Here is a 14,122-nt window from a genome sequence, read left to right as displayed (position 1 = left end):
GTGTCCGTGTGATGCAGCGTTGACCCCAAAGTGGAGTTATTTGCAGACGGTGTGTCAGAGTCTCTAAGCGCTTCAGTAAAGCGTGTGTTTGCTGTATGATTCCATTATTCTCCCCTCTTCACTGCACTGGACTTACATGCTGAAGGCCATTTAGTGCATCTAGAGCAGGGCACCAAACAATAAGCCAACAAAGTGCAGCAAGGAGGGGGCTTTCTGCTGACTGACCAATAATGGCACAGAGCAAAGGAGTTTAGCACTGAAGATATTAAAAAGAGGGGCAGTTTTGTAGCAAGGCTGAGCTTTCTCTGCCTCCTGGGCCTCTAACATACAGGGCCCATTCTGTTGCCCTTACTCCTTTCCCTCCTCCTTAAGTTCATCATACTCACCACTTCTCAATAATTACATTTAAACAAGGACCTCTTCTGATTTTTGCATACAGTGCCTGATGTATGAGATGTCTGTTTTGAGAAAGATTTGGCCTAAAAATCATTTTTAAATCCTTTAAATTAATGGTAAAGAGGTACATGCAGGGCCAAAGAAATGTCTTTTTACCACTGTTTTATCATCAACGTTATATATAAACCATAGAAGACACATAAGTTCACCGGTGGTTCTGGATAGTAAATATAGTGGCTACATTTCAATAACCACTGTAAAGAAATATTAGTCAGTAAGTTTTTCCTAAACGAAGCATTTCACATCAAGCCTTTGAATGACTGTTTATGACTCAAACACTGCAAAAATGCAGAGATTTTGAAAAATAGGCAGACTTCCCCTGTAATTTCAGAATGGGTGAGAATAATAAAAAAGCGCTGAATACGCAAAAAGAAGTAACACTTTAGTAGCTTCCCACTGGCATCTGATATGAGTGTGGGGCATGCCCCCTCCACTGTTAGAAAATGTTGGGGGTTTGTTGATAAAAAAAAGTACATACAGTTGTTTTCACAAGTTTGAATACCTACAGAAACACAACAAGATTAGATTGTCCTCCCTTTGTCTTCATCATATTTACAAGTATTAAGGATTTTACTAGTATATTTCTAGCAGCATGCAGATACAAACAAAATGCCAACAAGTTAGAATATCAATACTGAATATGTGTATATCTATTCCTGTTAGTGATATTGCTTGTTTTGTGTTTAATGTTGACATGAAAAGCATGAAATATCAATGTGCTTAGTGTAATTGTAGACATGCTTTGTTTACATTTGAATTGCTGAATGTAAGCTTTAGCCCCCTGATGTTAGCCCCCTTGTCTATCGTGGATACTGACAGTACATAAAGAACACTGACCAACTGCATGATTCAAAACAAAGGGAGCATAATTAGTCCTGTTCACTGTGATTCAGTGCAGTGTGTGAAGCCTTGAATAAAAATCACTCTTTTCAAATTTTTTGATAGTAATTTTAAATCAGCACTAATGAATGTAATGAAAGTATTGTGATGTTATATATGGATCATATAGACCACCCCTTCATCATTATAAATGTGGAAAACAGTCAATAAAAAGGAAAGAAAAGATTCAGCTGTCCTGCATGTCGCACTAAATCCCTAGAAGAACTTTTTTATTTATTACTTTGTGCTTGTATATGGAGAGAGTGAGCTAACAAAATAGACATAGACTCTATTAGCATGTTAGAGCTACCATGCTAACATTTTTTTGTTTTTGTTTTTTTTTTTAGCAAAGTGTACTTGGAAATGACTTCTTCAACAAAGTGTGTGGACATCTTAAGCTTTTAGAAAAAGAATATTTTGGGCTTGAATTCCGTCACTATTGTGGCAGTTACGTAAGTTGACATGAGTTATGTAGAAGGAATGTATGTACTGTAATTATTATTATTATTATTATTACTAAAGGAGTTTTAATTACTGGTCACTATGATTATTTCAAATTACATGGCAGTTTTCGATGTAACTGTGGGGTCAAGTCAAATGACCTCTATATTGTGTGTTTATAGGTATGGTTGGAACTGCTGAAGCCTCTTACAAAACAAATTAAACGTGAGTTAATACTGTTTTCTCAAGCCAGTTGGAAAAATTTGTGTCAATATTAATTTGTTGTATGAGTTCAGTTGAAGGGGACATGGTGGAATATACTGGTCTGCTATTGTCATTATAATTCTATTGACCTCTTCTTTCTCTGACACAGACACAAGTGACCTAATGTTCCACTTCATAGTGAAGTTCTATCCTCCAGACCCAGGTCAGCTTCAGAAAGAACTAACCAGGTACCTGCTCTCTCTATTACCTCTCACAGTAAATTAATACAGTGGTACATATTTTTCTAGAACTTTATTAGAAACTTACTCAGATTTCTTTACAGTGGTGGTAATGGGAACCAGGGGTCACAATGTCTACAACAAAAATATAGCAATTGTTTCTTCTCCAAACGACCATTAAACCTAAATGTGTCTTGTGAGTTTTTTTTGTAATGCTGATGGCGGCAAAACAGTGGTAAAAAGGTTTTTGTTTTATTCTGCCTCCCAGTGACCTGCATGTATCTCTCCACCACGAATGAATCAAAAAATCTGTATGTTTTGGCTCAAATCATTTCAAACCTATTGCGAGAGAATGTCAGAAGCATCAGGCAGTGAATTTATAACCATTTCATGTAATAGCTTTTTGGGATGTAGCTCCTGTCTGGCTCCTATCATCACCACTGTGAACAATTTTGACTTGGTAAGTTTCTCTAGAGCACACCGTTTCACACCAAACCACTCTGTATTTACATATGCAGAAATTCTGAAAAATTTATGGAATTCACTTTTAAAAAGTGTAATACAATCCTTAAACAGTGTATATGGTGAATCAGATTTCGTACTCTGTCATGTTTTGAACTTCTGAACAGCAAACCCAGGAGTAGGTCATCTCTGTAACTCCTCCATAACACATGGTGTCTCTGCTTTTACGGACATCAGGCTTCCATTCTGTATCTACTGAGAAATGCAATATAAATGGGTTAGTGGGTTTATTAGGCCTGCTGTGAGGGATTTAAACTGTAAGTAAACACAGTTTAAAAAGTCATCAGTACATGTAGAAATTGACAATAATACACATTTGAATTATAAATAACAGTAATTAACTGAAGTAGGATTAGCCTGTCTGTACAGTGTAGCACTGACCGTGTACTATAAAAAAAATATATATAATAAATATAGATTTACAACTATTTCTTAAGTTATAGCCCAAACTGTCCAGACTACTATTGGTAACGTGAACTGACTTAGCTCAAAGAAGCTATCCACACCATATAGACAAAAGTATTGGGACAACTAAAAAATTTTATAACATCCCATTCTAAATCCACAGGCATTAATATGGAGTTGGTCCCCCTTTGCAGCTATAACAGCTTCAATTCTTCTAGAAAGGCTTTCTATAAGATTTTGGAGTGTGCCTGTGGGAATTTCTTCCCATTCATCCAGAAGAGCATCTGTGCGTTGAGACACTGATGTTGTACGACAGGCCCAGGCTCCATTTCAGTTCATCTCAAAGGTGTTCGATGGGGTTGAGGTCAGGACTCTGTCCGGGCCAGTTAAGTTCTTCCACGCCAAACTCACCCAGCCGTAGCTTTATGGGCCTTGCTTTGTGCACCGGAGCACAGTCATGCTGGAACAGAAAAGGTTCTTCCCCGAAGTGTTCCCACAAAGTTGGAAGCAATTGTCCAAAATGTCTTGGTCTGCTGAAGCATTAAAATTTCCCTTCACTGGAACTAAGGGGCTGAGCCCAACTCTTGAAAAACATCCCATAGCATTATCCCTCCTCCACCAAACTTGCGGGCAGGCAGGTACTGTTCTCCTGGTATTCACCAATCCCAGACTCGTCCATCAGACTCCCAGATGGAGAAGCATGATTCATCACTCCACAGAACACATTCCACTGCTCCAGAGTCCAGTGGCAGCATGCTTTCCATCACTTAATCTGACACCTGGCATTGTGCTTGGTGATATAAAGCTTGCATTGCTGCTGTGGTTCCTAAACACTTCTACTTTTCAATAATCCACTCACAGTTGATTGTGGAATATCTGTGAGGGAAGAAATTTCAACTGACTTGCATCTTATTACAGAACCATGCTCTAATTCAGTGAGCTTTTTAGAATGACCCATTCTTTCACAAATATTTGTAAAGACAGACTGCATGGCTAGGTGCTTGAGTTTATACACCTGTGGCAATAAGACTGAATTTACTGATTAAGAGGTTTGTCCCAATACTGTCCATGTAGTGTATCTATTGACATGAAATTAAATTATCTACATATTGACAACATATTGTCATTTAGGCAATTATTGTACCCATCATTATCATCATCAATGTATCATTAATCAATATATTCTCTGGCCACATGGCAAACACCTTCTTTACTTTCGATGTAAGTTAATGCAAAGAGATTATATCAAAAGCAATTTTTGAAAAGAAAAGCAATTTCTTTTGGTCTAATCAACGTGAAATTTTCAAACAATTCAAAGGACAGCTGCAGAGCTTAAATTATGTAAAAAACAAAAAAAATATGGAGATAATTGTGTTTGTTTCGTTTATACCGTTTTATAAAATTTGTCTGGACACATTCAGAACACTGAGTCTTCTTCTCTTGCAGGTATCTTTTTGCACTCCAGATCAAACAGGATCTGTCTAATGGCAGTCTGACATGTAATGACAACAGTGCAGCCCTGCTGGTCTCCCATCTTCTACAGGGTATGTACAGATGAGTGACAAATTACAGGAAAGCGTCTTAGCACCACAAGCTGCCAGAACAGCTTCAGTGTACCTTGGTATGGATTCTAGAAGTCTCTGGAACTGTAATGGAGGGATGGAGCACAATTCTTCCAGAAGATATTTCCTCAGTTGGTGTTTTGATAATGCTAGTGGAGAGCTCTGTCTAATACAGGGGGCACAACTCTGGAGGGCTGGTGTTCAGTATAGTTTAGAGGTTTCTAACCTGACTATTAACAGATGTGTCTAATCAGTTGTGTTCGAGCAGGTGAATCACCAAACAGTGCTGGACACTGGCCCTCCAGTACTGGAGATGTCCACACTGGTCTAACCTATCAGCCCAAAATCTTCCACAGGTGTTCAACTGTTTTGAAATTTGGTGACTGTGAAGGCCTACTTGTGTGGTTATGGTATATGATGGGATTTGGACACAGGTACTCTACTAGTGTACTGGTTTAGATGTGTAACTGCATTGTGCTGTACTGTACCCCCTCACTGTAGGAATCAAGCCATGAGGCCTGTACCATTCTCTTCATCTGACCACACCACTCTTGTCCACATCACTGTAGAACAGATGGACTGGACTGATTTTAAATCACATGCTCACTACATAATCCACTCAGTCCATACATGGTTTGGATTCACTGTTATATATATATATATATATATATATCCACCTTTTCACTTACAGCAGTTTAGCTCCACTCATTCACACAGAAGTTATCAGGAGTGTTTCAGGCTGGTCTGCTTTATAAATAAGGCACAATATAGGGCAGCCAATCAAGCTCATTAACATATCAACACAGCATTAAACAGCCCATTTAATCCTAAGGGATAAAGAAAGGTTGGAAAATGGCCATGTTAAACTGGATTATGTGTTTTGGCCCATAAATCAACATCAAATGTGGACAGATGCCCAAGCATATAATTAAAAGTGCATAATGTGGCATTACAGGAGACAAACAAGGCACATCCCGATTTTCATGTTTGAGTCATTGTTTTCTGTTTGCAGTTTGTCAGAAGTGTCATGGATGGTGTGACACAAGTAAGAATTCTAAGTGTGAATTGTACTTTGATAGGCGTTTGGTTGAGGGAGCAGCAGAGAGTAAAACAGCAGCATCGGGAAGCAATATCTTATCTCTGCATGAAGAGCTTTGGATGGACCTGTGTAACTAAATATGAATTATTTCTCTCATAGCTGAGATTGGGGATTACGTAGAGGAGCTGGATATGCAGCACTTGGAGAACAAGAAATATATTCCCAACCAGGAGTGCCTCAATAAGAAGATCATGCGCTTTCATAAGAGACACAGGTAGTATCTTGGAATGTATCACCCTGTAATGATGCAGGACTTGAGTGATAATTGAGTTGATTATTAAAATAAACACAGATGGATTCCTTAAACTTAGTGATTATCACTGATACCATTATATGTGTGTAGAAGATTATATGATATTACGCAAAATATGTCATAGTATTTGGTCCTTTAAGTTGATACATTATACTTTATAGTGGTCTCCAGTCTGACTAATTACACTTAAAGTCAACCTGAAATCAAATTGGGTTATTTTACTCCCTGGTTGTTTAGCACAATTCATCATTTAAAATACAAAAAATGTTTTCTTCCATCAAATATACAGACTTTTGCTTCTTTTTTTTTTTTTTTGCCTGTCTTGTCTGGCAGATTTGCAATCAGAATTATGGTCAGACTGCATTACTGTGCCAAACAAATTTACTTTTCCAAAATGAGCACTATAGATTATATGCTCATCTTGTCAGTGTTTGTTTGTTTGTTTGTTTGTTTGTTTGTTTGTTTCTTTCTTTCTTTCTTTCTTTCTTTCTTTATACATTTGTGATATTTTTATGACTGTAAATGTGTTATCATAATGCCAGACTTGACAGGCCAGGGGAATCTGTAAAGAAGGGAGAGGAGAGATAAGGAGAGGGGGGCGGGGTGGGGATGGGGCGAAAGGGAAATAACAAAAGGGCAGAAAGAACATGATGGTTCACCAACTGCTGCTCCTGAAAGAAGAGAAGAAAGTGTACCTGAGACATACAGCACTTAGAAATACTACACAAATGACTGTGATGTATGTGTATGTGAGTGTGTGCGTGTGTGTGTTTGTGAGTGCAGTACAGTATAAATTTGTCACAAGATGCACTTAATGGCGAGGGCAGAAAGCTGCGACAATATCCCCCCAGAGGCCAGAGGAAGGCAGAGAAAGACCAGGGAATCCCACCCGCCGTGGCCCCCCCAGGAGCAGTGGAGACCCAGGGCCGCACCTCCCAGTGATGCCCAGGGGTGCATGCCCACCCCAGCGGAAGGGAGAGGGGGACTCCGGACAGCACAGGTCCAGGGGAACCGGAGGTCCAGGGGAACCGGAGGAACTGGAGGAACCAGAGCCGCCCCCAGGATGCCCCCCCCTATCACGGGCCAGCAGCAAAGACCCAGCGCCTCATACGCCCGAGAGCCACTCAACACCCAGCAGGGCCCCATCCCTGCAGGTGCCCTGAGCCGCCCCGGGGAGCAGGCCAACCGCCACGCCGGAGCACCAGGCCAGGCCCTGAAACCCCAAGGCGCCCCCCATCCGGGGGGGAAGTAGCAACCACAGGGGAGCAGCCGGAAGAGGACAGGGGACAACAATCCCCCGACCCAGAACCAGCTGTCCTCACACACACTCAACCTCATATATGCATCCTCGCCCATATATACACCCACACACCTTCACCCCCATATATTTATCCACCCCTATATATACACCTACGCACACACACCCCCACACATATATACACTCCTACATACATACATACACACACATATATACATACACATGTCACCCCAATATGTACACACACACATCCATATATACACCCCCCCACCCCCCTAAATGTACACGTTCACCCACCCATACAGAAAGAGATAAGGACATAGACACACAATCATCCACATCCATACACCCTCTGAGATGGGGGCAAATGGAAAGCCCACCCAGGACCGGCTTGTATATGGATGCATACATGGGACGAACGTGCACATTTGCGGGAGGGCGCACACACGGGAGGAACACGCACGGCTGCACACGAGCCCGAGGGCGCACACAAGGGAAGAATGCGCGCGGGCGCACAGACGCCCACACCCACCCAAACATACAATGCCGCACGACCGGCACCGCCGTACAGGCCACCCTCTGCGGCAGGGGCGGCGGGGGCCCGGGCAGCAACCCCAGGATGCCAGGACGCCCCCGGCCCAGCCCCCGCAGGGAGCAGGAAACGGGTGAGGGATGACCTTCCCACCCTTCCACCCCCAGTGAAGTGTTGAGTGCAAGAGTTGGTGTATATGAATGTGGGGTAGTGTGTGATACTATGGTGTAGTTAAAATTGGGGGGACAGGTGTGGGGGCAAACATGGGCAGAGCCCCGGGCCACTGGTCTGCGGTGTCCATCTACACCGGCCCCTCAAAAGCCCTAAATGTCTAAAGTGCAGTAAAAACTGAGGGACAGACAGTCGTCAGGAGACGAGTGAGGCCATGACAGCGGGTCAACCTCATCGATCCCTGGCGACATGCCTGCCCCCAGGATCCTAAATGTATGAGTACTGTGTGTGTTTGTGTGTTTGCTTGGGTGGGGAAGTAATGTATGTGTGTGTGTGTGTGTGTGTGTGTGTGTGTCTGGGGGTGGATGGGGGGGGTACGTAGATCCAGAGGCAATGGCCCTCTGGAAGAGGAGAGCCACGAGGCTCATGAGGCACCGCGTTTCACTGCCCCCCCGCTCGAGGCAGGATGAGGTCGACCCGGGGAGGCCACGGAGACACCCCACGTCGCCACCGCGCCCAAGCCCAGACCACCACCACCCCGCCCAAGCCCAGACCCCCACCACCCCCACCGCAGAGAGCAGCCCGCCCAGCAACACCAACCACACAACACCACATGCCCGTGCGAACGCGGACGTCCACACACCCACACACACCCCCCTCCGCACACACCCCCGGACCCACACACAGTCAGAATCAGACTTTTGCTTCTGATTCTGACCTCCTACCTCCAAAATCTCCACCTAGCATCGCATGAAAATTCACTAGTTTGTGTTCCATTTGGAAATGTATCACATTACGGAAGATAAATGTGTCATGTTTTCCATTTTACACTGACTTTAAGGGGAAGCGTTCATAAGAGTAGCTCTGCCTACAAAAGCTCTGCTTGACAACTAAAGTAAATACATGTTGACAAACACTTATAAAAAGGCTGATATCAACTGGTGCCAGCTGTCATAAAGACTGGTTGCCGACCTGGACATGTTCACCACCAATATGAATCCTTTGGCAAGACCCCTAAAGCTACATTTGCTTATCTGTGATATGATAGATGGATAATGTTACCAAAAACAATCTTCATTGTTAGTGAGATTTGCAACTTATATTTATTAGATTTTAGCAATGACATCTAGCCTAAAGGGGCACTCCAGCCAAAATGAAAATAGCACTTGCATTCACTTGCAAAAATGTAACATTTGCTCAGAAATGTCTTGTTTTTTTTGTTGCAATTATTACGGGGGATGCAAAACATTGGTGAGGGATGAACACAAAATCATTGTGAGGGAATGTAGCATAACTGCAAGGGAATGCAACATAGTTTTAACCACAGTACCTTAGAGGCTCTGCATTGTGGTGCTTGTTTTTCCTTACAAGCCCCACAGTTCCTAATTTATTTTCATTTTCCTTCTTGAGATCTCCTCTTATTTATATTATTATCAGCACATTGTTTGAGATGACATTCATTATGTTGTGATAATGTCATAAATATCTTGAAAAAACAACATTCATGGTATATTCATAATGATATAATTAATTTGAGATCTTCAGAAAGCAAATGAAAATATTATCATGGAAAAAGAGATAAAAAACAAATACCAATTAACTTATTAAATGTTGTTTTAGGCCAGGGTGTCCCTTTGCCTTGACTGACAATCCTTAGGCCATCTCAACAACCTTAGCTCTTATAAAAACACCTTACCCGTTCTCTGTCTATACTAGAGGTCAGACCCCAGCAGAGGCTGATTTTCAGTTGCTGGAAGTGGCCCGTAAATTAGACATGTACGGTATCCGCCCTCAAGCAGCCAGTGATGGAGAGGGAATGAGGATCAACCTGGCTGTGACTCATTCTGGTGTGCTGGTGTTTCAGGTATATACATTTTAATGGCTTTTCATATCATACTAAATATGAATATCCTTTTAAGTGCTTTTGGCTGCAAGGTGGCGCCGTTCTCAGAGCCATAAATTTAGCAATAATAGCCTTTGAGATTTGTGTTTGAAATCCAATCTGGGAAAGTCTAGAGTGCTTTGGCTGAATTCCAACTTCCTGTTGGGCGTCTCAGTTAACATCTGATGACTGATTTTCTTCTGTTCTCAGGGGAACACCAAAATTAATACCTTCAGCTGGGCCAATATCCGCAAACTCAGCTTCAAGAGGAAGAACTTTTTGATAAAACTTTATGCGAAGATTGTGGTAATGGTTTTACCTTTCTTCAAAAATATAACCTTGGCTTATTTTACTTTTAAGACGCTATACAGGCTGTAGTTGGCTCAGTAACCATTTAAATATTGTTATTCTTAAAGTCTGGACAGATATTTTGGCTTAGAGTTTGTGTGTGGTTTGCCCAGCCTTCCCATAAGGACACACTGGAGTTTTCCATGGCCAGTCGAGACGTGTGTAAAGCCTTCTGGAAGATGTGCGTGGAGTACCATGCTTTCTTCCGCCTGTCAGAGGAGCCTAAGGCTCGCCACAAGTCTCTCCTCTACAGCAAGGGCTCCTGCTTCAGATACAGGTTAGCCTGGAGAACAGTACAGTTCTACTAAGTGCTTGGTTGGTTCTTGGTCAATATTTTCCTCTCCATGAGCATCTTTTGGATATTCCATTCATCTATGCATCTGCCCATCAAGGCAACCAATCATCCAGTGAACTTAAAAATGCAAATAAAAATCTAGGTTAATCTTTTCTGTCAGTCCTGAACTGGACAGGAAGTTGTTCCCAACTGATCAGTCTAACAGTTAATCCCAATTCCATTTCCAGTGGCAGAACTCAGAAGCAGCTGTTGGATTGTGTGAGAAAAGGAGAGAGAAGGAACCTGCCTTTTGAGAGGTGAGCTATGACTGTATGGAAGCGCTCCCAAATGCCTTCTACCTACAACAGGCCACTGTATATCTGTAATGGTCATTCTGCCATTTTTATTCAGAAAATACTACAAGGCTTATTGTGACACAAGACAATGCAGATCCTCTCCTGACCTCCTCACTGACACCTCTAAGCAGGTACTATAAAATGTTTTTATTAGAAGAATTCCTTAATAAGATCTAAGTGTTTACATTTATTTTAGGGAGCTAGACTTTGCACTGTGTAAACTTTACTTTGAATACACTTTTAACATGCTCACAGTCATTAGATTCATCTGCTCAAGGAGGGACTGAAACGCAACTTATGTTAGAAAATGTTCTTCTGCTCGTTTATTGTGATTACACATTTCCACCAGAGAGGTCTCCAAATCCCCAAATCTTACATCAGCTTTAATGATGTTAGTTTATCAAACGGTTATTAGCAAAAAAGGAAATTGTGTTAAATACCTACAATAATAAGCTAAATATTAAATAGTTCAATTTCTAGGTAGAACAGTCACCAATCTTGTCCAAAAAGGGCCAGTATGGCTGCAGGTTTTCACTTCAGGCACTGAACAGCGCCCCAATATAACAACCTGTAGGAATACCGGCCCTCCGTGGATAAGATTGATGATCCCTGGCTTAGACCTATGATGTGGTATTCTCCAGTGATATGATGCTGGTCTGCAAGCACTTCATAAGAGAACTGGAGATGAGTACATTGGATGAAGACAAATGCAAATATTTCAAAGAAATATTCAAGCCCAGAGTTAAAATATTCCTTACAAACTAAATGAAGATGTGGTGTTACCAATCTTGGTCTTGTACCTCTACCTGCACAGGAGTGCATGACATCCACAGCTCAGGAAGAGCTTGCTAATGATGTGGATTAGGTGTGTTAGAGGAAGAACTCCAGGATTGAGTACCACTGGTTTAGACTCTTGTGTTCTTCATTGCAGACCTATTTACAGTCTCGTGGCTTCCCCCATACTGGCTGCACTCAGGCTGGCAAACGAAGCCAATCAGCTACAGAGGTTCTCTTCTCTTCTGAAGTGGAGCATTCACAGGCTGGAGTTACAAAGCCCTCCACCTTCGTCCAGTCCCGCTCTTCTTCCATCTCCACTGCTGAACCAGGACCATCTAGCACCCTGCAGGCTCCCCAGAGTCTTCCAGGATTTCTTGGGGAAGACTGGAGAACCCGGAGCAGGTTTCATGGTGAGACAACCCTGCCCCAACGGGGTCGTCTTCTGGCCAATGCTCAGCAGTTGGTGCTGCTCTACCCCAATCCTCACCACCTGCACACTTGCTTGGGCCTGCATCCTGTTTTTCCTGTGTATCCACTCAGTTCTTCTTTGTCTCTGGACCACCCTGGATCTCCACACTTGCTGTCTCGCTGTGGTCACGTGGCTCACTGCATCCAGCCACCAATGCAGGCTTGCTTCCTTGATGATGTCATCAGATCCTCTAGCTTCTCTGGACCCTCGACCTTGTCCCCAGCCGTGATGAGGCGGCAAAGGCAACGGTATGGTGGGTTAGGTCTGGGATTTGCTCTGCCCCATGGACTGGGAATGGTACCGGGGCTGTATATAACAACTGCAGTGGCCGACTGTGGAGGCAGAGGTGGCCTGGACTTGGGCCAGGAAGAGCTGGGCCACTTCAGTGATGATTCCAGCTACCAAACAGGCTTGCCACGTCGCTCGCTAAGTCAGTCAGACATGAAGCTACTGAGGCAGTCGGCCAGTGGTCCCACTGCTGCTGAGTTCAGACCACTAGGGCACTACCCACATCTCTCTCGGAGGCAGGGTCCAGCACGGCCCACCCATTTGCCTCTGCAGACGTCCATCCTGCCTGAGAGGTCGGCTGGAGGGAGTAAGGCAGAAGTGAGTCAAAGTGACTCAGACTCTGATGCTGTGTGTTCATACCTCTGCCCTGGCCTGGACAGGATAGTGCGTTCAGTGCCACTGGCCAACATGCGCATCTCATCTGGCAGCCTGCAGCTAGAAGAGGAGGATGAGAACACGCTCAACACAAATGTTGGAAAAGAAGTCTCCTCAGCAATAGCACCCAAACACAAGTCCTGAGATAGATTCTGAAACATGGAGGTAGAATTTGGGAATCTCAGCAAGACTCGTTCAAATGGCGCATTCAGGTAGTTGGCTGGATCTTTTTTTTGAAAACTGTCACATCACCAAATTGTGACAGTTTATGCTTGGCAGGTAAAGCGGTAATCAAGTGAATAATTAACAAATTCACTAACTTGGCTTTGTGCAAGCCTGGTGATACGTAACAACTTGCAAACTCAGATAACATGGAATTTCCAACTTCAGTCGGTCGAGTGCAACTTCACTGGGGTAACCTTAGAAATTTAAAAGTTTACAAAGACCATCCAAATGTACCATATATTTTGTGGAATTCAGGATTTGGAACTGCAAGTTACACAGCAAGTCCCTCAGTGTTGAAAACATGGAAAACCACCTTCTCCTATTTTGGTTCCTACTCAGGTCATGCTTTGAATCAAGGTTAATCATTCATAACTACTAGCTAGGAAAATTTTTCAGTTATTCTTTTAATAGACTATTCAACTATTCACTTTTTTGCATGCACTAAGGTTGTATTTACTGTTGGCTTTTTTTTTTAAACCTACAATATACATTTTACATGTACCTACGGGAAGTGTCAATTTATTTGTTTTTAGGGCAGTGCCTTTTTGTCAGGGCAGGGCACTTTCAAAAGTAGAAAAATGTTAGCATTTATCAAGCCGTATCAATCAAACAGGTAAGCAGGATAGTAAAAACAACCCAGATGAAACCACATGCAAAAATAAAGGCTCTGTAAGAAATAGCTGGCTACATACTGCTCGCAGTTAATAATAATAATAATAATAATAATAAATTTAAATCATAGCCAGTTAGTGGTACAATCAATAGAAGGTAAAAAAATGGTAGCAGTGTTGCTATGGTTACAGTGCACACATGTGAACCAACCACAGCAGTTTTTCCAAACAAAAACACTTGGATTGTGTGACCACAGCCTAGCAGAAAGTTAACTTTAAGGGTGATAAAGGCTGTACTGAAAACTTAAGAGTTATGGACAAATATAAACATATGGTATGATTTTACATTTCATTGTAAAGAGCTCATATTAATATAAGATTAAAAGTAATATTTAAGGGCATGTCAGCAGTAAGTCAATCAGCCCATACTGTTAGCAGTATCACTGGGAAACAACTTCATTTCACATAATGTAGAAATGGAAAGAAAGACATTTTG

The 14,122-nt window shown here is 42.5% G+C and overlaps 1 protein-coding gene across 1 annotated transcript in view; it reads left to right on the top strand.

The window, feature by feature from the left end:
• Positions 1 to 13,155, top strand: part of frmd7 (FERM domain containing 7) — a 15,293-nt gene extending 2,138 nt beyond the window's left edge. Inside the window, exons 3-13 of the mRNA XM_017701084.2 lie at positions 1,683 to 1,787; positions 1,959 to 2,001; positions 2,150 to 2,228; positions 4,593 to 4,690; positions 5,907 to 6,021; positions 9,738 to 9,885; positions 10,114 to 10,209; positions 10,365 to 10,528; positions 10,774 to 10,842; positions 10,937 to 11,012; positions 11,813 to 13,155. Of these exons, the coding sequence (XP_017556573.1) occupies positions 1,683 to 1,787; positions 1,959 to 2,001; positions 2,150 to 2,228; positions 4,593 to 4,690; positions 5,907 to 6,021; positions 9,738 to 9,885; positions 10,114 to 10,209; positions 10,365 to 10,528; positions 10,774 to 10,842; positions 10,937 to 11,012; positions 11,813 to 12,934 (2,115 nt within the window). The 3' untranslated portion in view covers positions 12,935 to 13,155. The remainder of the gene's footprint in view (positions 1 to 1,682; positions 1,788 to 1,958; positions 2,002 to 2,149; positions 2,229 to 4,592; positions 4,691 to 5,906; positions 6,022 to 9,737; positions 9,886 to 10,113; positions 10,210 to 10,364; positions 10,529 to 10,773; positions 10,843 to 10,936; positions 11,013 to 11,812) is intronic.
• The last annotated feature ends 967 nt before the right edge of the window (positions 13,156 to 14,122 follow it).

Source organism: Pygocentrus nattereri, chromosome 16, assembly GCF_015220715.1.
Source record: "Pygocentrus nattereri isolate fPygNat1 chromosome 16, fPygNat1.pri, whole genome shotgun sequence".
NCBI classification, from domain to species: Eukaryota; Metazoa; Chordata; class Actinopteri; order Characiformes; family Serrasalmidae; genus Pygocentrus; species Pygocentrus nattereri.
The sequence above is the reverse complement of the archived record's forward strand: the minus strand, read 5'-3'. Positions and strand labels throughout refer to the sequence as shown.